At 46.9% G+C, this 23,459-nt stretch overlaps 1 protein-coding gene across 20 annotated transcripts in view; it reads right to left on the reverse strand.

The window, feature by feature from the left end:
- The window catches only part of znf536 (zinc finger protein 536), a 518,664-nt gene that overhangs the window by 102,383 nt on the left and 392,822 nt on the right, over positions 1 to 23,459 (reverse strand). For 14 of the 20 annotated variants that reach the window (XM_052462075.1, XM_052462070.1, XM_052462080.1 and 11 more), the window contains one exon: positions 5,630 to 7,890. In XM_052462075.1, the coding sequence (XP_052318035.1) occupies positions 5,630 to 7,889 (2,260 nt within the window). In that variant the 5' untranslated portion in view covers position 7,890. Of the gene's footprint in view, positions 1 to 5,629; positions 7,891 to 9,276; positions 10,353 to 10,568; positions 16,188 to 23,459 lie in introns of those variants that run through there. The other 6 variants (XM_052462082.1, XM_052462072.1, XM_052462064.1 and 3 more) reach the window with 6 other exon arrangements.

The raw sequence follows: 23,459 nt of genomic DNA on the forward strand, positions 1-23,459 counted from the left end.
CAGCTCTGTAATCGATTCGCCTCGCACACTATTTGAGTTTTGTGACACATAAGAAAATACAGATATGACATGCCAGTTTGAGGCGCTAGTCTTCAAAAGAGCGGCTATACCACAGGTTTGAAGCAGGCAAGTTCTCAGAACAAGAAAGAAAAATAGAGAGAAGAAAAGAGAACCGGATGTCAATTACAAAGATAAATAAATAAGTGAAGAGAGGAGAGAGAGAGAGAGAGAGAGAGAGAGAGAGAGAGAGAGAGAGAGAGAGAGAGAGAGTGATAGATAGACAGAGAAACAGGGAGGGGGAGAGAGATAGACAGAGAGAAAGATGGAGACAGGGAGAAAGATGGAGATAGGAAGAGAGAGAGAAGGCATTGACATAATTCATCCAAAAATCCCTGTAATTAGCTATAAAAAAAAAACACACGCACGCACACAACACTGTTCTCATTTCAAAGGTTTGGCTTGACTGGGAGAGAGGAACGGTATCTTTGTGAGAAAGAATGTACTGTCGGAGACTCTCGATGATCCCACAGATACCTGTTTAGTTGGCCATACTTGCTCCAGCCCTTTGAAGATGCCAACCTCTCCTCCATCTGACACTGGGCTGGGGTTTCACAGGCCAGCTCTACCTAACCATCAAACCACTGGGCTTTTAAATCACAATTTCAATGCGATCTACCGCACGACACGAATGCCCTTAGTCGTTTCTCCTTTCACTTCTATGTCTATTTTTGGTCACATTCTTGGTCGCCACTTCATACATCTGAACAGAGGCCGCAGTCTTGCCTCTTAGGCTAGAAAGATGACGAGAGACGGATAGAACGTACGTCTTAGTATGACAGTTAAGGTGGAATTGAATAGCAATCTTAAATCGGAGCTGGTTTCCACGGAGACAAACGCAGACAGATGTAGAGCTGTTTCAGAAAGCCACCGTTTTGACACTCGCCAAGATTTTCTATCAATTTTGGCCTGAACACTTCTAGTTATTTTTGCTTTAATTACACAGCAATTACAATGTAACAGTAAGTCTGCATGTGTAATTACCCCCCATTGTAATTACGTAATTAGATGAATATCCATGCTTTATAACCTAAGGCGTCAGTCGGCAAATCCAATTCCAATTTGTATGGAGCAAGCATTTTGCCTCCATGTTTGAGAGCTGTAAAGACCTAGGGATAAATGACTAATCCTTGCCACGTTAAAATGCTGTTCCTCTTAAAAATATTTAGACATGGGGGATTCTCCAGAGAAAAGGAGCAGTAGGTTTGTAGCCGGAGCGGAGAGGTGGGAGTGAGGGGTGGAGTGGAGGTGCTCCTGCTCGAGGCCTTGAGAAAAGCCCCTCTCTCTCTACAGTCTGATGAGACCAGCTTCTGAGTAGCTGCATGGTCATACTGTACGTTCCTTTCTCAGCAAGTCATTTGCATCAACTGGTTGCCATCCTTCCCTTTGCTCTTTCTATCTCTCTCTCTCTCTCTGTCTCTGCCTCACTCTCTTCCTTCTTTTCTCTGACTCTCTGCCTCGCTCTCTCCTCTTCTTGTCTCTGTCTCTGTCTCTCTGCCTCACTCTCTCCTCTTCTTTTCTCTGTCTCTCTCTGTCTCTCTCTCTCTCTTTCTCTCTGTCTCTCTGCCTCACTCTCTCCTCTTCTTTTCTCTGTCTCTCTGCCTCTCTCTCTCTCTCTCTCTGTCTCTCTGCCTCACTCTCTCCTCTTCTTTTCTCTGTCTCTCTCTGTCTCTCTGCCTCACTCTCTCCTCTTCTTTTCTCTCTGCCTCACTCTCTCCTCTTCTTTTCTCTTTCTCTCTCTCCGCCTCACTCTCTCCCTTTCTTTCTGTCTCTGCTCTCTTTATTTCTCCATACAGCCCAAGTAAAATTTTATTTGTCACCTGCTTCGTATACAACAGGTGTAGACTAAGAGCCAATTTATTGTCAATCCAAAAATGTGCTCAGAGATTCCGTATGAAGGGTGTGCCGCAATTGCGGAGCCTCCTGAGGCACGCAGAGGCCAAATTGAGCTCCGTGCTGCATCGCTGAGCACCTCCCCAAATTTTTTTTTTCTTGGGGGGGGGGGGGTTCATATAGCTCCGCATTGACATGATTGGTTGATGGTAGGTGGGGCCGGGAGGTCCTGTATAAACACAAACTCACTTCCTTGACAACTTCCTTCACAACAGCTCTGCGCTGCTCCGCAAAGCGCAAGAAGTATGGATGACCTGACTTCTGCAGAGAACGTATAACCGTAAATGCTGCACGGCCAATGCAGACGTTGGATTGACCACGCAGCGCCTTTAACAGTGAATTGCTTACTTACCTCACACTAGCAACCAACGGAATCCCCATAGTCTGTAAGAGGCCCAACCAGAAACAACTTTAAACTTGCCTTTAGTTCGTCCTAATCTCTCCGTCTCTCTTTTTTTCTTAAATTTTAGAATCTATAATGGATGTGAACATAAATACCCCCCCCATCTTACAACACACTGGCAGCACTGCTTTACATAGTATTACATCAGGTTTCAATGGGTTCTGTTCCGCCATTCAGGGTAAGCCTCTGTTTAAGACCTGCACTCTGCAGGGCCTGTCGCTCTGAGGCCCACCATGATGCATTCAGAGAGAGACACTATCAAGTAGGAACATTCTTGTTCATCAAGCCCAATTCAGACTGGAGAACTCTGAAATCTGAAGCAATAGATTCCTTCCACAGTCAAACCAATCTGTCAGCCTAATAACACAAATAAAAGAGATGATTGGGGGGGAAACCGTACTAATGAAAAGGGGGCGAAAGGTTCTGACGTCTCTATGAAACACAAAGCATTTACGGTTTTACTACTGTGGATGACAGAAGGAAGGTCTCTGAAGGACATTTCTGAGGCAGACATTTTTTTTCAGCAAGTCTTTAAACAAGTGCAGTGTCAAAGACAAAGGAGATTGTCTCGACCTTCTTTCACAGTTGAGATGTTATTGTTGATGACTGTAATTCAAGTTTAACTCAAAATTGCAGTGGGAAGGTGGTTACGAGGTTGGCGGTATGGTGATGGTTAGCAATGTTTTCAAGACACACACACACACACACACACACACACACACACACACACACACACACACACACACACACACACACACACACACACACACACACACACACACACACACACACACACACACACACACACAGTGCCTTACAATAAAAATACAAACAATTCTCAACAAGCAAAAATGCAAGAGTGCAATATTAAGACTAACAGAGAGGTATAGTCAGCCACATCCTGTTAATTTAAAAACACTGACACATCAAGGCAACACACAAGCACACACACACACACACACACACACACACACACACACACACACACACACACACACACACACACACACAAATGGCACCTTCCTCCACATTAGCTGCAGAGACATTTTCTCACACACCTCAGTTTCTAAATTAGGTGCCCCAAAGCTCCAAATATGAATCACACTCAATGTCATGAAGGAAGAAACACTTTTAGGGCTTTGTGCTGTCAGTAATGAAATACAGACTGCAACAAAACAAAACCCTTTCATTTCTTTTTTTGTGTTTTTTTTTTACAGTTGTGCATATTTAGTGTTTCTTTCCTCTTTGACCCTGTTGTTGCGGTGGAGTGGTGTCTGCACAGCTTCCTGAGTCTCACAACAGAAAGCCGGTGAACTGTGTTTGAATGGAGAGACTGTGAGAGAGAACTAGGCTAAGAGGCTGTACCTGTAACAATATCAGCCCCAAACGAAGAGACAACCCCCCCCCCCCAAAAAAAAAAAGCAGGTGGGGGCCCTCAAGGTCAACCTTAAGGCCTGTTAGATCCAGCAGGAGGGAACTGGCATGATGCCCGCATCCCCCTGTACGGTGGAGAAACACAGGGGTTTAAGCTGGCTATCACACTCCATCACAGCACTCAGAGAGGGACAGAGGAGGAGGCAGGGCATGGGAGCACTGATAGATGAGGTAGGACTACAGTGAGAGAGAGTGAGATACAGTGAGAGAGAGGGAGAGAGAGAGAGAGAGAGAGAGAGAGAGAGAGAGAGAGAGAGAGAGAGAGAGAGAGAGAGAGTCTGTGCATGTGTGATATTCAACTTAGTTTTTTTGTGACATGAATACCCAAAATATTTCAGTTGATGTAGGCTTTATTGTAAATAGAATTTCAATTGGCAAAATAATTAAGAACATGATCTTTTCAGAGATTTTTCAAGTTTTTGAAGATGGGGAAGTTCTTCACATCACACATATGTAAATACTTCTAAAGTTAACTAAATGCCATGAGCTACATTTCTCTGATTTACTTGAGAACCCGAAGAAAAAGAAATACAACTTCCTGCATTAAAATTCAGAAGATAATTACTTCCGCACCATATACACCCCCCGTTGAAAAGTGTAGTGTTAAATAGTCTCTATAAAGAAAACACGTTTTTATCTCACTCTCGTTTTCATTAATTCCTAATTGGGGTGGGGGGGGGGTTGTCTGTTATTATTTCTTAGATTAAAATAAACATAGCCCATTCCATGTTCAAACCCATCACACTACATTGGGATGATAAGGACTCTCTGCTACTGTGAATAAATAAACAATTTTGTCTGTACTCTTGGAATTAAGTTACTTCGAGCCTTAAGCATAAGCCACTTTTTTTCAAACGGCTTAAAAGCACATTTCACTCCGCAAATGAAGTCAAAAAAATGACCTGCTTTATATGTATATCTTTAATTAGTGTCTTGTTTAGCTTAAACCAACTGATTATCGCATAGTCATGGCCTAATTAACGGGTGCGCCGCTTAGCTTGTGGTGTTCCACCCGGAGGAATGAGAAAGTTACCTTTAAAACTTCTCTAATCATTAGGAACAGCCTCTCTTAATCCTGCTAAACGTACACTTTATCTGCTTTTTCTTATTTGGCTACGGTGGAATTGCTTTCCCTCCCACGTTTAAGGAGATGTTTTAATCACTCATAATACGTTTGGCCCGTCCTCGTAGTCTTGACTGATGTTACACGGGGACACATACTGGTACACTGTGTCTCAACGTCTCAGATGTATTTATAAAGCCCTTCTTGCGTCTGTGTTCTATGTGCCAGTGTGAATGACACAAGTCACAACTCCGTCATGGGAGTTGAGCGTCTTCGTACGGCTGTTTTGTGTGAGTGCGTGACTCAAAGTGTGTGTGTGTGTTTAGACAGGCGTCCCCTCTCGAGTAAAAACAGTGTGCAGAAAGTATCCTGTAGAAAGAAGCAGGCTGTGTGAGTGTGTTTGACGGGTATTCGAACATGGGCGTTAAGTATCCCAGTTATGCACGGAATGTGAAGCTCGGATTTGTGGTGGGCTTTTTGAACAGGCAGTTTTGATCCGACCCCCCCCGACCCCTCCCTCTCTCTCCAGTCTAAGTGGACTCCTTAGGGTCCGGTGTTGTGTAGAAGGGATGTCAAAGCAAATGGCGTATGTTCGAGATCTCGTGCCAGCCATCAACCAATTCATCTTTGTGTAAGGATTTACCCTCTTCGGACACAATGTCTCCCCCTTACGTGTCCTCCTCATATAAATAATGAATAACACATTGGAATAAGTCCTGATTGTAAGGATAATGTGACTATGGGATTGATCGTTATTCAATGTAATGACTTAGTCGTACCTGAGGATGGGGAGGAAGGGTGTGGGCTGTCGTCCTGGACACTGCCGGTCTGGGAGTGGCCTCCTCCGGCTCCGCTTTCCTCCGTCACGTTGGAGGATCCAGGGGTGGTGGACCTGCTGATGGACTGGGACTCTGGGTCGCTGGCCGAGCCACGCCGCTCATCCAGCCCTGTGGTGTTGTTCTGCTGCTGGATGGCTTCTTCTATGGGCCGCCGCTCCTTGTTGTGCACCCGAGAGTGGACCACCATCTGGTGATAGGTCCTGAAGACCCGACCACAGTCAGGACACTCTGTGGGTTTCTCTTTCAGGCTAGTCAGGTGGTTGTACTCCAGGCCGTGGACCAGGCCCAGGCCATGGCCGCCATGATGGGGCATGAAGTCACGGTGGCTGTCGAAGCCCACGCCGTCATCTTTCAGGGGTATCATGGCTCCACTGCCGGCCTTCGAGCCATGCAGAGCTTCGCTGTGCTGCTTCTGCTTGGAGCCATCGTTGGAGCACATCATAGGGTAGTCATGCTTCTCTTTAGTGAAGGCCATGCCGGCAGCATTGGTCATCTCCTCATGGTGCTGCTCATGGTGCTGCTCATGGTGCTGCTCCTTGGGCATAAAGGCGCGGTCCATGGCCATGCCTCGTGCCATGATCTGCCAGGCCTGATAGCTATTCAGTGGGTCCATCTCTGCAACTTTGGCAGCCGCCTGGAGGCGTTCCATGCAGCTGGACTTCAGGGGGGGCACTAGGTTCAGGCAGCCCAGGAGAGAGCGCTTCTCCCCCTCGCCAAGGCCATGGCCCATCCCTGCCATTGGGCCCAGCAGCTTTCCCAGCATCTCCTTCTCTTTCATGGCAATGCCGGCTTTGGCCAGCATCTGGTGTTGCTCGCTCAGACCCTGTTTGTCTGGGGATAGGAAGCCGCCCTGCAGGCAAGAGATGTAGCGTGAGTAGAGGTTAGCATGGGCCTCCTGGGCCATGCTGTTCATGGTGTTGACAGCGTTTATGTCCTCTGCTGGGGGCTTGCTCTTGATGGCCAGCTTATTGAGATGGACCTTCATGTGGTTCTTGAGAAACCAGGGCTCCTTGAAGCGACGACCACAGATCTGGCAGACGTGTTCAAATGAGTCCTTGTGCTTGCGCATGTGGCCCTTGAGGAACCAGGCTTGGCTGAAGACCTGGCCACACACCTCACATCGGAACTCGTTGGCAGGCTTCTCAGCGCCACCAGCTGCACCCTGTCCCGCAGCTGACTCGGCCGTGATATGGGCTTTTTCCACATGGCTGATCAGGTCCTCCTCCTGCGAGGCAGCAAACTCACACAAGGTGCACTTGTAGGGCTTGTGCAGGATGCGGATGTGACGATCCAGCTCCTCACGCTTCTTAAACTTGCCCTTGCAGAAGGTGCAGCGGAATCCAGTGGGTGGGTTCAGGGCCTGGTCATCTTGGGCGCTGGCCGGCTTGGGGGAGGACGAGGGCTGGGAGAGGGAGTCTGGAGTTCCCAGGCTGGTGGGGGTGAGGAGGCCACAAGCAGAGCCAGGCTGTTGCTGCTGGGTCTGAGGGCCAAGGTGTGGCTGGTGCTGCAGGGTCTGGGCTGGCTGAAGGAGGCTGCTGCTCCTGATCTGCTTGTCCCTCAGGATGGCCCTCTCCTCCAGCTCATGTAGAAGACGGTTCTCCTCACGGACGCGGCCGCGTCCTTTACCAAGGTTTCCCAGCTTGTGGGTGCGTAGGTGGATTTTGAGGTTGCCCTTCTGTGCTGCTCGATGGTCGCAGTAGGGGCACTTGAAAGGCTTCTCACCTGTATGTGTGCGCATGTGCAGCGACAAGATGCTGTTAAAGCGGAATCGCTTGCCGCACAACGGACACGGGTACTTCCTGTTCTTACGGGCATCGTCTTCAATGTCGTTCATCTGGGACATGATGCCCAGGTTCTGCCCATTGAGAAACTGCTGCAGGTCCACACGCCCATTCAGGTTGGCCAGGGCACTTGCATCTATGTCCCGGTTGAGCTGGTTGGCGAGCAGTGCCATCTGACTGCTGATTGGTTGACTGGCCAGGGCAGCGTGGCTCTTCTCATCCAATGGGGTGGCAGCTTTCTCCTCAGGGATCTGCTGTCGGCTCTGTAGGTCGGGAAAGGCGTGGCCCAGCTGGGCCGTCAGCTGGTGGAGCTTCTGACTGATGGGATATCGGCCATTTAGCACTGTGTTGCTCAGATGGTCTCTGTCAGCGTCCGATACTGCTGAAGACACACCAAGGCACAAACTAGAGTCCTCCATCCTGTAAGAGAGAAGGATATCACAACGGTCAACCACAGTCAATCAACCTGATAAGCAATGCATTAAAAAAAGAGCTATGACTCATCCAAAAATCTGAAAACCGGAAGAGAAGGAGAAGTACTAGAGTAAATTATCAGTGCATGATGAATGGAAATAGAGATGTAATTTAGCAGAGTGTCTTACGGAAGGAATTATGGTTAAGTGTCTTGCTCGAGGGCACAAAAATAGATTTTCACCGAGTCGCCTCGGGGAAGCTCTTAACCGCTATGCTACCTGCCGCCCATTGAAATGTCACTTTCTTCTTTTGAGTTTTCAGTGCAGCTTAAGTTCTCACACTTGAGGCTGGAAGACTGTAACTCTCCGAACTTTCTCAAACTGCAACACAGTGTTGGATGCAATAAATACACGGTAAACGCGGCGGGCGCTGCATAATTGTGCTACTTGGGCCCATCCTATCAGGATTCCTCCAATTACACGCCTTAATGAAACGGAGCAATGCCATTGTCATGAAGCTGCCGCAATGCTACAATTATGATATTAACAATAGCACTTAAAACCAAGGGGTTACTTCAGTAAACACACGCTCTTATCTCCCTACTGCGACACTTGTCTAGGCATAATTCTCCATTAAAGAGGCACATTACATTTGATGTGAATCACTTTGCTCTTGCCTTCGTTTCCCCTCCTCTCATGGCTTCCAATGAGGAGGAAAACAACAGTTGGTGTTATTGAATGGGTTCCCAATGTATCAGAGGCCCTCCCAGCCATTAAGAATGGTTTCTACGGCCCAGAGCATACAACGTCAAGCTGAAGGGAATACACAAGCAGAGTCTGTTGTTGTCTTCTTGCTTGCCGGGTTGTTTGTGATGCCCTCCCCTCTCTTAAGAAGGATAATGGTGTGTTCTTCCCTTGCAACTGGCAGGGTCAAGCTTCCGACACAATAAAGTGAGTTCTGCCTTGGTCAACAAAACACTGTGTAATATCTCATTAAGCTGATTACTATGCTGCCTAGTAACAGTGGCAGCGTGCTATAACACATGATTATAATCATTATAAAAATTCCTTTCGGGGACTAAGCACTGGAATAACACGAGTTCACATTTAGTGGAGTGAGACCAGTTTATGTCCAGACTCCTGTGAAGTCAGGGGGGCGGCAGGGCAGCCAAGTGATTAGAGCGGTGGACTAGTAACCGGAAGGGTTGCAAGTCCAAACCCCCGAGCTGACAAGGTCCAAATCTGTCGTTCTGCCCCTGAACAGGCAGTTAACCTGTTCCTCGGTCGTCATTGAAAATAAGAATTTGTTCTTAACTGACTTGCCTAGTTAAATAAAGGTAACATAACATTTTTTTTTTAAAAAGGGACACCCCCAACATATAGACTCACGCACCTGCACACACATCAAGGACAACTCTCTCTCTCAGCTTCTAACTGGTGCGAACCCAGACACCCGCCAACCGACAAGGCTAGACAGAACGACATAAACAAACAGAAACATAGCTTTGAATCAAACCGCCGCTACACACATACAGTACACACACACACGACACACGAGGATGTGGGAGTGAAGCACAATGCTGAGGCACGCCGGGAAGACTTATGAGGCCTGGCTGTTCCTCAGCCGACCGCTCCTCCAACACTGTTGGTTGGTGTTGACTCTTATCTCGAAAATATGAATTCGGTCTGTGGGCTGCTTATGAATACAATCTTCTTCTCTAGAACGTGATCATTGTCTAGTCATACAGGTGAAGGTCATCAAATGAACCCTTGAAGGATATAATGGCTATATTATGTAGACTGTGTGATGACTGGGCATGCCTCATGTATGTAGCGCCTACTTACATTGGCGAGGTCACACACAGCTGTATGAGCTTATTATCATGTGACTGAGACACGAATATACTATCCCGCACTATTGCAAATAGCATTCAGGAAATGTCTATGCGACACTGTAATGATATTACATTGACATGAGTATATTTTCAAAATACAACGTTGGGAGAATACACAGGTAGATAAAACCATTTCCCGGACAACTTTCTCATCCTGATCTCTTAGGAAGGATTGTCCATCGCCAGACAAAATGAAGTGACTCTTAAAATGTGCCACCCACAATCCTTTGCAAACTCTGCCAATATCAGACGGAACCCCTTTTTGAAAGTGGCCTGCATGCACGCTGCCTTTTGCCATAGAAATGTATGATTCAAACGAGACTGATGAGCTGTTGCTCATTTATAGAGATAGCAGCTTGCCCTTTTCTTCAATTTGATTTCCGGCTTTATCTTTAACATATAACAAAGGCAGATAGACAATGGAATAATGTGAAATGAACTGACAAATCCAGTTTGTTTTTTGAATGTATCCTTGCTGACGAGCGTATGCAAATGAACCGCATTAATATGCTTCCCTTGCTCCCAAGTCATTTTATATTTTTTTCCTGATTAAAAAGGGCATTTCTTATGTGACACCCCCCCATCCTATCAACACACATGCACGCACACGCACGCACGCACGCACTGCTTTTGACAATAATTCAATATCAGAGTGCCCTCTGTGTGTAACAATGCAGGTAGCAATGCTCTTAGAACAACAACACAATGAGTGTTCAGTGTAATCACGACAGTCTTATTTCATCCATATGGAATTCCGCTTCCGAAAAAGCAAACGCTTTGATGTACTCACATAGAGCAAGTAGTGCCCGTTGTTACAGGGTAAGTACCAGTAATCCAATGTGTCCTTCTCTCGTGCACAGGTATTGCCATTCACAAGTCTGTGTGGTTCGCATTAGAAACTCACAGGGTCACAAGTCGTAACTTCTCACCGCCACAGATAGCATTTACAAGTATCTCCCGAGTAACTGTGCGCCTGTATGCTTGACCTTGACCTCTCAGCCATCCAAACAGCAGACTGTAGCAATGTCTACGCTGGCTCTAACCCGAAACAGATCTGACGTTTGTCTGGTGTCTACAACAATGCTCTTTCATTAACGATAAGGCTCAAATGACGCCTGCAAAGCCACCAGACTTCCTTTTGCACTTTCTCACAGAGGTGCAGTGGTGCTCTTCTTTACAGTTTGTGGTTAATATTCACCGTTTTAAGTAAAGCGGCACATAACCAGATTTCTCTTCTTCTTTTTTTTCCCCAAGGGGCAAATTGCTCTGCAACCTACAGCTTAATTACGGACGGTAATCTTTAACACAATGGAAGTGTATTTCTGTCTGAATATATTTGGGCTCAGTACCGTGTCATTATCTAAGCAACGAGCATGTGCTCTGATCCTATAAAGTGCATGCAATAGTTGAAGGAATTAGAAAACACTTGGTCAGGTTGAGTATTCTCAAATGATGTATACCACATACATTTGCATATTCTAAGGCTAAAACACATAAGCAGAGTATGGCTAAACATGCTCTTGTGAAGGTTTCGGATTTGATCAAAGACCGTTTGTAAGTATTGCTTCATGTGATATTGATGGGTCAACTGGGTCAACTGAATGCAGGCCAAATAAAACCTTTTGGACGTTTTAAAGCTATAATCCTTAATTGCTTCAACCATTTTTGGACTTATAAATGAACGATATATACCAATTGATTATTTAATCATATAACTTGTAAATTATACATTTTATTTTACTCGAATGTTTAGTAAACAATATAATGTAAAAAAAAACAAAAAAAACAATGTATAGCCTCAAAACATGTTTAAAACGATCACTGTGATATAATGGATGGTCAGTCCTTGCATCCATAGCTCTGTCTATGATTTTGAAAGTGGTTACACTTCTCCAGGCCCCATCCCTCAGCCTACAGAGGTAGGTTGACCACTTTGTTATTGTTTAAACTGCAGATGCTAGGTTTATACGGAGACATTATGAATGGAAAAGCCATTAGTAAGACACGACGTTGTTATTTTGTATTGACAAGAATCCATGAACTAATTACAACAAAATACCTCATTAAGTTATAATGAAGGCCATTGCTTTTAATAAATCCATCATTATTCACAAAGTAACGAAATTCCATCGTATTCGCACCAAATCGTCAACGCATTTAGAGGGGGGGAAACTATCTGATGGAAAATGAGTGTGTTTGCCATATGTTACATACTCTGAGGAAAGTGTATTTCAAAAAAAATATATATATATCGAAGGAAAGCAGATACCAACACAAGTAGAGATAGCTGGGATCATTTTAAGCATGGCAGTAAATTGAAGCTAATAGGAATATTTCCTCATGCTTGTTTAGTCTATTGCAGGTGGTCTTCGGGACGCTTCTCATTAACCCAATAAAAAAGGGAGTTGTTTTTCTTCCTCTCCATACTCTTTGACTGAACTGGATCATTACATGCTGTAATGAGGCAAAAACAGAACGGTTCCCAGCACAACAAGTGAAATAAAGTCGAATAAACCCAGTCCGTTCCTTCCAACGTCATACCCTAGACCCCACACAACAACTACGCTAACTTATGAGTTAAGCACCCAGATTCGAGCTGCATAACCCAACACATCAAAACAACAATTCTATATGCAAGAACTTGAACGCTATACAACGGTGACAAATATGAATCGACCCTAGCTGGGCTTTTCCTTTCTGCTCTGTAGTCCCACACAATATGTCATTGAGGTCTCTTAAGAGGACTTGTCAACAGGTAGTTCGGCTTTCAGCTCATCTCCACAGATCACTATGAGGCCCCCTCCGCTGAAAGAAAAAAAAAAGAGAAAGAAAAGAGAGAAAGAAAAATGCCTTGTCTTTTTATCCCCTGCGTCTGACAGGCTTTCGGGATGCCAAGGAGGAAGATCAACGGGAGACAAGCGAATTCCCACAGTTCATTGTCCTGGTCAGCCGCATCATCATCCGGAGCCGGGCCAAAAGCTCAAAGCTTCCTTTTATGCTAACCATTCCTGGTATTATTCTGATGACCAGCAGATGTGTGTGTGCCTTTTTCATGTGCATATCTTGCAATAGTGGTCACAGCAGTGTGGAAAGACTCCTGCCAGTAGATTTTACGCATTGTGATGAGTGGGGGATTAATTGTCTCCAACATTTGTTAACCAGACCGTGTTTCGCAATAAGAAGGGAGATGGATGAGATAGGCGACAGAGGGCAAACCAGCGCACAAAAAAAGTGATGAAAAGTAAATGATTTTAGATCATGATGAAGAATTTCCAACATATAAATGATTGTCTGTATTCTGTCCTGTGCAATTCCTCCCCTCCTACCCCTCCTAACCCTCTGTCATGGGGGATGGGGGGGGCATGTCCTACAGTAGTCACGGTGGAATCGCTGATCACGCATGGTTACCCTACAGCAGAGAAAGGCCACTGAACAATGACCACAGTGTAGCTGTCCGTGTAGGGTCGATCATGGCTTTACATCATTCCCCTGGGCTGCCTTTCTGCATTTGAATACTACTCACTGGGAAATGAATGCAATGACACATCGCTGGTAAGGCATGGCCAACACTGTTTCTTAAAGGCAGACAGGGAGAGAGAACAGCGCGCACATGCTACCAGTACAATCAACCCAGCGATTGTTTTCACTCTACAGTGGGAAATGAGAAAGGGAGCCTGGTAGTGCTGAGTGAGTCACCCATCATCACACTTTCACAGGCATTAGAGCGGCTTTAATGTTGGCAAAATAAAACCATATCTGCCAAGCACCAGTTGACAAAGTCAACCAGGCCACGTTTTCTTCCCTTTCAGGTCATTTTTCTTTTCTTTTTTTCCTTCTAAACTCTAAATGTCAATATCACCTGAAATAAGTGAATATCAGAAATAATTGCTGTTTTCTCCTCCTCGTGCTGGTTCTGTTCTTAGGAAGTTTTGCATAATGGCTGAACAGGGGCTGTTGTTGTGACAGGTGCTGAAATCAAACCGGGAGGCGACGGAGACAAGGTTCGATTTAGTTTGTGAATCCTTTAATTGTTGCATAGCTAATTAAAAAAAATAAAGATCCCTTTACACTCCTGACTATTTACCGTCGCTTGTATGCATACATGGGGATGCGAATTGTGCCTCGAAGCCAAGTCATGCAGCCTTTGTAAAGGGAAGGGAGGAGAGGGGGGGGTTGGGTGCTACTTCAACGTACTTACCATCTCCTCACAACTATAGCTTGGAGTTTTCACCAAAACAAATGTATGGCTAATTAGAGATACTCATTATGGAAAGCAAGTCAAGTAATTATTTTACATCACGCAGCTGTTAATTGAACAATTCTTCAATATCTTTGAAAATAACTATTTTTCTCTCCTCTTTTTTTTTCCTCTTGTGAGAAGATGAGGAGAGACCAGTAAACAGGTAGGGGAGCCATATTGCTCTTGAGTGAAAAAGCACTTCTGTCAAGGCAAATGGGCTTTTTAAATATTCAACCACTGCATTTCTTTTTAATATGACAATGCTAAATCTCCTTTATTCCATCACTTTGATGAACTATCTCAAGCTAATCTGGAGAGACTTCATGTGAAGGAATCGTTCAAGTCTCGCAGGCACTCTGTCAAGGCAGGCCGTTACGCAACTGTACTCGGCATGTCCATAGAGCAGTTTTTTAAAAGCAGCACACATCCTGTTTAAGAAAGCAACTCATCTTATCAAAGCCATCAGGAAGTGAGACTTGACTGCAAATGCTCTCGATTCTTTGCATGCGTTACAATATCTGTATTTTCTTTGCCGCTATTGTTTGCAGCTGTGAGTAGCTCTGAGAATAATTCATCATTTTCTCTCTCCCTCTCGTGTGACCCAAAGTCACGTCTTAATGTGGCTTAATAAGAAAGTGGGGGGGGAAAAAAGACAAGAGAGGAAGAGAGGGAGATTCAGAGAGCAGGGCACATTATCGGCATTAAGAGTAAAGTGTATTTATTATGGACTAATTGTGGCAGAGGAAGTGCGTTAGGAGGGTGTGCTCTCAGGAGGGAGGGTGGGGAGCCTTCGGGACGTCAGGGAACGTGTATTTATCGCACTTCATCTGAAACAGTGGGGGCTACTCTTCTTAGAATCAGAGAAAAAGTGAGAGAGGAAGGGAGGGAGAGGGAAAGAGGGGGAGAAGGGGGAAGAGAGAGCGAGTTTAACCATTTTGCGGGCCAGACAGAAGTGTTTGCCTACATGCCAACGCTTCACTAAGACGAGACTCTGATTAGGAGAATAAGGCAAAGTTGGTCAAACTTCAAAACAGGCCTCTCTCTGAACTCCACTACAAAAACCTCTCATCCTGTTCTCCTCTATGAAACACCCAACCCAGAGCAGCAGCTTCCTTTTGGTGAGGTTGCTAAAGATAATAGCTAATTACTGAAAATAACATTTACGACACATATTTCTACAGAAAATCTGAGAGGTAAAGGACAGTATACATTACAAAAACTGTTTTATGTTTCATTCTACTGAGGTAACTAAGAGATGTGTGTATTGAAGGGCCAGTTTGGCCCAGGAACAGATTACTTATGTCTCTCCACACTCCTCTCTCTCTGACCTGTCTGCATTTACACAACTTCTCCCTGCGTGTGAATTTGTGTTTGTGTGCCTGTGTGTGTGTACACGTGCGTGCGTGCGTATGTGTGCATATGTGTGTGTGTGTTCATAAAGGTTGGTAATGTTAAACGAAAAATGACCTCTCTGTATAGTGCATTCAATGCTTCCCTCCCTGGAGATGTCTTGCTCTTGAAGCAACACAAGGCCTCTTCTTTATTTGTCCCTGTGTAGTGTCGTGTGGCTGGTGATCAGTGACATTACTCACATTCTCTGTTTTCCTGAACCCTCGTCATCGCTAACACCCACCACCATGATGCTAATATGTTGTTTATGTTACCATGGCTGCAGACTGTACATATTCTATTCAGGAGGCATCGCTGCATGATCGATGCATCACGGGTCGTTAACCTCTCTATTTCATCCCCACTAGTGGTGACCGCGTAGCAGCTGTGAACTCTTAAGGGTACACCGTGCCATTTCAACACACTCAAAAGACATTTCCAGATATACAAATCAAAATGATCTTGCAGCCATATGAAAGGGCATCCATGTTTTGGTCAAATGATGAGCCTAGGATGTATTTGTTGTGAATAAACCTTTAAGGACGGCACTGTGACACATGGCTTAGCCTAGACAGTCACCAGCAGCATGGGGGCACCTGCCATGTTTAGCCTGCCTGCCGCACCCCACCACCCCTCCCTGTACCCTCAGCCTTTCGATAATGCGGGATATTAAATCGCCCATGTCCTACAGCTGTGATCTGTTGTCGGGGGGGGGCTCACAACACGGACGGCGTTCTGCTATCACCGCTGAACTGCCTGTCTGAGCCACTTGAAGGACCTCTGGAGAGGCTGCATCATCTTCTGAAACGAGCCCCCTTCCCCCTCTCGGCCCCTCACCCCTCACCCCTCGCCCCCATACACATATCCCTTCCCCTTTGCCCTCCGCCATCTCAGGGCCCCGACTCTTATTTATGTTACCCACCTCCTCTACATCCCTCCTTCCTACCCTCCATCCTCTCCCGTTCTCCCTCTCTCCCTCCTTCCTACCCTCCATCCTCTCCCGTTCTCCCTCTCTCCCTCCTCTACATCCCTCCTTCCTACCCTCCATCCTCTCCCGTTCTCCCTCTCTCCCCACTCTACATCCCTCCTTCCTACCCTCCGTCCTCTCCCGTTCTCCCTCTCTCCCTCCTCTACATCCCTCCTTCCTACCCTCCGTCCTCTCCCGTTCTCCATCTCTCCCTCCTCTACATCCCTCCTTCCTACCCTCCGTCCTCTCCCGTTCTCCCTCTCTCCCTCCTCTACATCCCTCCTTCCTACCCTCCGTCCTCTCCCGTTCTCCCTCTCTCCCTCCTCTACATCCCTCCTTCCTACCCTCCGTCCTCTCCCGTTCTCCCTCTCTCCCTCCTCTACATCCCTCCTTCCTACCCTCCGTCCTCTCCCGATCTCCCTCTCTCCCTCCTCTACATCCCTCCTTCCTACCCTCCGTCCTCTCCCGTTCTCCCTCTCTCCCTCCTCTACATCCCTCCTTCCTCTCCCGTTCTCCCTCTCTCCCTCCTCTACATCCCTCCTTCCTACCCTCCGTCCTCTCCCGTTCTCCCTCTCTCCCTCCTCTACATCCCTCCTTCCTACCCTCCGTCCTCTCCCGATCTCCCTCTCTCCCTCCTCTACATCCCTCCTTCCTACCCTCCATCCTCTCCCGTTCTCCCTCTCTCCCTCCTCTACATCCCACCTTCCTACCCTTCGTCCTCCCTCTCTCCCTCCTCTACATCCCTCCTTCCTACCCTCCGTCCTCTCCCGTTCTCCCTCTCTCCCTCCTCTACATCCCTCCTTCCTACCCTCCATCCTCTCCCGTTCTCCCTCTCTCCCTCCTCTACATCCCTCCTTCCTACCCTCCATCCTCTCCCGTTCTCCCTCTCTCCCTCCTTTACATCCCTCCTTCCTACCCTCCGTCCTCTCCCGTTCTCCCTCTTCTACATCCCTCCTTCCTACCCTCCGTCCTCTCCCGTTCTCCCTCTCTCCCTCCCTCTCCATAGTTTTTCCTCCTGCATCTGATTAAGTTAACAATGTGCCGTTATTTGCATGCTGATTTTGCCGGTCCCTCTCCTCAATTCTCTCACAAACACAGGGGCTGGATCACAGTAATGTGATAGCACAGCAGCCAGCCAACGCAATCTCCCGCAAAACCAGGTGTGTGCAATCCACTTCCCTCTTAATTCCTGCCCCCATCCATTTTTTCTCTCCGCCCCCCCACCCCATCCCTGTAGTGTTTATAAGGTTGTATTACAATCAAATCTGGAGCAAGAAAGCCTGTCTATTTTTATTAATTATAGACCGGCGCTGATGTGAATGTATTCCGAAAGCATCTTCAAAATAGGTCGGCATACAGTTTTCTATTCTTATCCCATTTAAATGTCAACATGGTGCAAAGCCCTACAAATTAGTTCAGGCAGACTTCAACCCCCATTTAACATTTGAAGCTCTGTTCTGTAAGCTCAATGTGTGATTTAACGCAGTTTACACATATAAGGAGCTAGTGGTTTGTCTTTCAAACTTCTAATTTCAATACAGATTTTACTGCCAACCTGCCAGAGAAAATGCTGGTGGAGGGGGGATTATATAAAGCAACAGAAACAATGCATTAGCTTTCGTGAATAATAGATTCTCCTCCGGTCCGTGCGAGATCTACGTTTTTAAGCGTCTCCGCATAAATCCTCAGCTGAGATGAACACATCACAATTAGGGGGGACGATTTCTTGAACATCTACCCAAAGATGTCGCTAGTGAAAAACAACTATATAAAACACCCCTGTTTATATGCAGGCCGGACACAGTCCCCATAGGGTAGCAGGAAACAATGCAATGGAGAACTGTTGTTCAGGTTACCGGTTGTTGAGCATACCAAACTGAGATCAGACATCTAATACACTGGACCTATTGATACAACCTACACGAGGAAACACGTACCAGCACGAACGTCTCCGCAACAAAACAATCCCATTCTTCTCCGAAGCGCAATCTGAGATGGACATGTCGCATGGAACGCTATAGAAAATCAAATTTGATTTGGATCGTGACGGGGATAAGAAAATACCATAGAATGCGCAGAACAGCGGCTACTACCAATGAGGTCCACCGGCCAGACATGGCCTTCATTGACTCAGCCTCGCCATGGCAGACAGGGTAAAAGGCAGATGAATCGCCTCATACCCTGGGGAAGTGTCTCACATGTCAAGCTGTTTCACACCACTGAAACATGGGCTCAACTACAGGCCTGTGGGCCACCCTAAGTCCAGTCAGCCCTGAAGGAGGCCTTGCTTTGTGGGGTAAGAATCGAGGATGTGCCCCATACGCTTCATTACACTTCTGGCCATATCTAAGGCATGACTGCATCAACGCCCAGCACAACCAGTTCATTCAGGCGATATGGACCAAGGTCCTCAAGCCCAGTCACAGTTTTTTAGTGCCACAACCTCAATCTAGTCCATTCTGTGTCTTTTGACCAATAGCATCCAATGTCCCCAGCTCGCACTTGCCTCAAATAATCCCAAAACCTGCCATTATAAGTCACCAACTCAGATATGGCGACTTTACATAGGACACATTCCCTTGGAGACTGTTCCGTGCTTGGGGCTACTGTTTCTCCACCTCATACTAGTGTCGTGGCACGGCCCTTTAAATGTTCCTTTCTCTGTGGTTTGTTTCGCTCCACACAGCTCAAAGCAAAGTGTTCTATGGGTGTGCCTAACACGAGCGAGCTGAAATGTCAAACGCGTTCTAGAGCGGCCCTAAGGGGTTTAATTGACTGTGGCATAAAGTGAGTTTGAGGCCGATGAAAGAGCAACGTGAAGATGTTTCATTAACAGACAAACAAAGAGCCCAATGGCTCCCATCGAATTGGCAGGGGGTGAAGATTCCCCAAAGTTAAAACACATTTGTCCACAGAGTAAGTGAACTTTCTATGGTATTCATTCGAAATGGGGGGGGAAAGGGTTCAGCTTCCAAGTGTGTGAGAGTGAGTATGTCAGCGTAGTGTGTGAGAGTGAGTATGTCAGCGTAGTGTGTGAGAGTGAGTATGTCAGCGTAGTGTGCGAGAGTGAGTATGTCAGCGTAGTGTGTGAGAGTGAGTATGTCAGCGTAGTGTGTGAGAGTGAGTATGTCAGCGTAGTGTGTGAGAGTGAGTATGTCAGCGTAGTGTGTGAGAGTGAGTATGTCAGCGTAGTGTGTGAGAGTAAGTATGTCAGCGTAGTGTGTGAGAGTGAGTATGTCAGCGTAGTGTGCGAGAATGAGTATGTCAGTGTAGTGTGTGAGAGTGAGTATGTCAGCGTAGTGTGTGAGAGTGAGTATGTCAGCGTAGTGTGTGAGAGTGAGTATGTCAGCGTAGTGTGTGAGAGTGAGTATGTCAGCGTAGTGTGTGAGAGTGAGTATGTCAGCGTAGTGTGTGAGAGTGAGTATGTCAGCGTAGTGTGTGAGAGTGAGTATGTCAGCGTAGTGTGAGAGAGTGAGTATGTCAGCGTAGTGTGTGAGAGTGAGTATGTCAGCGTAGTGTGTGAGAGTGAGTATGTCAGCGTAGTGTGTGAGAGTGAGTATGTCAGCGTAGTGTGTGAGAGTGAGTATGTCAGCGTAGTGTGTGAGAGTGAGTATGTCAGCGTAGTGTGTGAGAGTGAGTATGTCAGCGTAGTGTGTGAGAGTGAGTATGTCAGCGTAGTGTGTGAGAGTGAGTATGTCAGCGTAGTGTGTGAGAGTGAGTATGTCAGCGTAGTGTGTGAGAGTGAGTATGTCAGCGTAGTGTGTGAGAGTGAGTATGTCAGCGTAGTGTGTGAGAGTGAGTATGTCAGCGTAGTGTGTGCGAGTGTGTGAGTGAGTATGTCAGCGTAGTGTGTGAGAGTGAGTATGTCAGCGTAGTGTGTGAGAGTGAGTATGTCAGCGTAGTGTGTGAGAGTGAGTATGTCAGCGTAGTGTGAGAGAGTGAGTATGTCAGCGTAGTGTGTGAGAGTGAGTATGTCAGCGTAGTGTGAGAGAGTGAGTATGTCAGCGTAGTGTGAGAGAGTGAGTATGTCAGCGTAGTGTGAGAGAGTGAGTATGTCAGCGTAGTGTGTGAGAGTGAGTATGTCAGCGTTGTGTTTGAGAGTGAGTATGTCAGCGTAGTGTGTGAGAGTGAGTATGTCAGCGTAGTGTGTGAGAGTGAGTATGTCAGCGTAGTGTGAGAGAGTGAGTATGTCAGCGTAGTGTGTGAGAGTGAGTATGTCAGCGTAGTGTGAGAGAGTGAGTATGTCAGCGTAGTGTGTGAGAGTGAGTATGTCAGCGTTGTGTTTGAGAGTGAGTATGTCAGCGTAGTGTGTGAGAGTGAGTATGTCAGTGTAGTGTGTGAGAGTGAGTATGTCAGCGTAGTGTGTGAGAGTGAGTATGTCAGCGTAGTGTGTGAGAGTGAGTATGTCAGCGTAGTGTGCGAGAGTGAGTATGTCAGCGTAGTGTGTGAGAGTGAGTATGTCAGCGTAGTGTGTGAGAGTGAGTATGTCAGCGTAGTGTGTGAGAGTGAGTATGTCAGCGTAGTGTGCGAGAGTGAGTATGTCAGCGTAGTGTGCGAGAGTGAGTATGTCAGCGTAGTGTGCGAGAGTGAGTATGTCAGCGTAGTGTGCGAGAGTGAGTATGTCAGCGTAGTGTGTGAGAGTGAGTATGTCAGTGTAGTGTGTGAGAGTGAGTATGTCAGCGTAGTGTGTGAGAGTGAGTATGTCAGCGTAGTGTGTGAGAGTGAGTATGTCAGCGTAGTGTGCGAGAGTGAGTATGTCAGCGTAGTGTGTGAGAGTGAGTATGTCAGCGTAGTGTGCGAGAGTGAGTATGTCAGCGTAGTGTGTGAGAGTGAGTATGTCAGCGTAGTGTGTGAGAGTGAGTATGTCAGCGTAGTGTGTGAGAGTGAGTATGTCAGCGTAGTGTGTGAGAGTGAGTATGTCAGCGTAGTGTGTGAGAGTGAGTATGTCAGCGTAGTGTGTGAGAGTGAGTATGTCAGCGTAGTGTGCGAGAGTGAGTATGTCAGCGTAGTGTGCGAGAGTGAGTATGTCAGCGTAGTGTGTGAGAGTGAGTATGTCAGCGTAGTGTGTGAGAGTGAGTATGTCAGCGTAGTGTGTGAGAGTGAGTATGTCAGCGTAGTGTGTGAGAGTGAGTATGTCAGCGTAGTGTGTGAGAGTGAGTATGTCAGTGTAGTGTGTGAGAGTGAGTATGTCAGCGTAGTGTGTGAGAGTGAGTATGTCAGCGTAGTGTGTGAGAGTGAGTATGTCAGCGTAGTGTGTGAGAGTGAGTATGTCAGCGTAGTGTGTGAGAGTGAGTATGTCAGTGTAGTGTGTGAGAGTGAGTATGTCAGCGTAGTGTGTGAGAGTGAGTATGTCAGCGTAGTGTGTGAGAGTGAGTATGTCAGTGTAGTGTGTGGGCGTGTCAGTGTCAGCCAGTAACAGAGAGCATATATCACTTAGTTGAGCACTGTCTCAATGTATACGTTTATGCCACTTGTTAGTTCAGACCTGCTTCGACTACAAGGACGGTCTCCACGCCGTACTCTGTGTTCAGTGTCTGTCTCCACCAAGCAGTACAGTAGGATCCCTCCTGTTCGCCGTGCGTCAGCTGCTCCTCTTCCTCGATGCGCGTGATAGCCCGACTCGCCGAGCCAAACGCGCGGCGTTGTTCTACGACTTCAAATATTCATCAAACAGAAAGAAAAGAGAGATTCCTCCTATCCCGCGGTAGTAATTTACCAATTATTTGGAGTACCTGCTGACAGGTACGTGTCACAGTCTGCTACATTCGCCCCCCGTCCCCCACCCCGTCCCCCCCCCCGTCCCGCTCCTACCCGCCGCCCTGCCTTTCCCCTGCTGCGGAGAGAGCCGTGCTGCTTCAGGCACATGGTGAGACGAGAAGTAGAGGAGGAGGAGGAGAGTTTGACTGCAGTTCTGATGCTTTGATTTGGGAAACGGCTAAGAGCGACGGAGCGTCGAAGATTGGCGTGCTCCAAGACACGCAGCCCGAGTCACTCTCGGGGCGGTTCGACTACTTTCCAAAGGAGTCCGAGAAGACAAGGCCTCTCTTTCCGAAACTCAACCAGCGAAAAAACGATACAAACACGACGAATACAAAACACACAATAAATGGCTCATTAAAGAGAGCAGACGACTACACAAACAAAGCAGCCTTCACTGGCTGTCAGCGGCGCTCTCTGTGATGACGAGCACAGTGGCAGTGCAAGAGGAAGCTCTCTGAAACAGTCGCAAACCACTGCCAAAGTCACTGTGACGGATCTCTTTGCCCGCCTGCCTTATGTCTCCATTTGTCTTGGTGACACATCTAACGTGGATGATAGGCATTGGGAGAAACTAGGACTCCGTAGCTCGGTCTCAGTGAAACAGACCATCTCTTTCCTTCAGTGGAGGACCCCAGAGCTGAAGGGGATGTAATTCAATTAGGCCCTGTGTGTGTGTGTGTATGTGTGTATGTGTGTATGTGTGTGTGTGTGTGTGTGTGTGTGTGTGTGTGTGTGTGTGTGTGTGTGTGTGTGTGTGTGTGTGTGTGTGTGTGTGTGTGTGTGTGTGTAAAGATGCGCTCCCTGAGCATTATGGGAGTTTGGAGGAGCTGGGGGTCTACACGGGGCCATCAATCGGTGTGGAAGTTCAGGCCACCGTGGGCCAGGCGTCCGGGCAGGCGGGCCACTGGAGAGGGAGGAGAGGAGAGTGCTGCCTCTCCATCTCACACTGTGCCCTGAATAAATGAACATCTCTCTAGTGTGTGTCGCGTTGAGGAGGTACTTAAAAAAAAACTGCCATCGCTCACTCACCGAACGTAAAGAGCTTCTCCTCTGCCTTTTGTTAAGAAACAAGACGGAACACAACAAGAACAGAGTAAGAGCGCGTGGGAGGAAATCATTAGTTTTTCCAGTTCATTCTAATGGTCAGCAAACATAGCGAAAAGTGTGTCTTTAGGATCCATATACTGTGTCAAATGAATGCAAAGTAGACATCATTTAATTGCTGTATTCTCATTGGAGGAGAAAAGCTCAAGTATATTGTCCAAGGCCAAACAAACCCAGACATCCTGTGTGATTAGACAGTCAGGACAACAACTGCCTAAACA

Source organism: Oncorhynchus keta, chromosome 14, assembly GCF_023373465.1.
Source record: "Oncorhynchus keta strain PuntledgeMale-10-30-2019 chromosome 14, Oket_V2, whole genome shotgun sequence".
Taxonomy (NCBI): domain Eukaryota; kingdom Metazoa; phylum Chordata; class Actinopteri; order Salmoniformes; family Salmonidae; genus Oncorhynchus; species Oncorhynchus keta.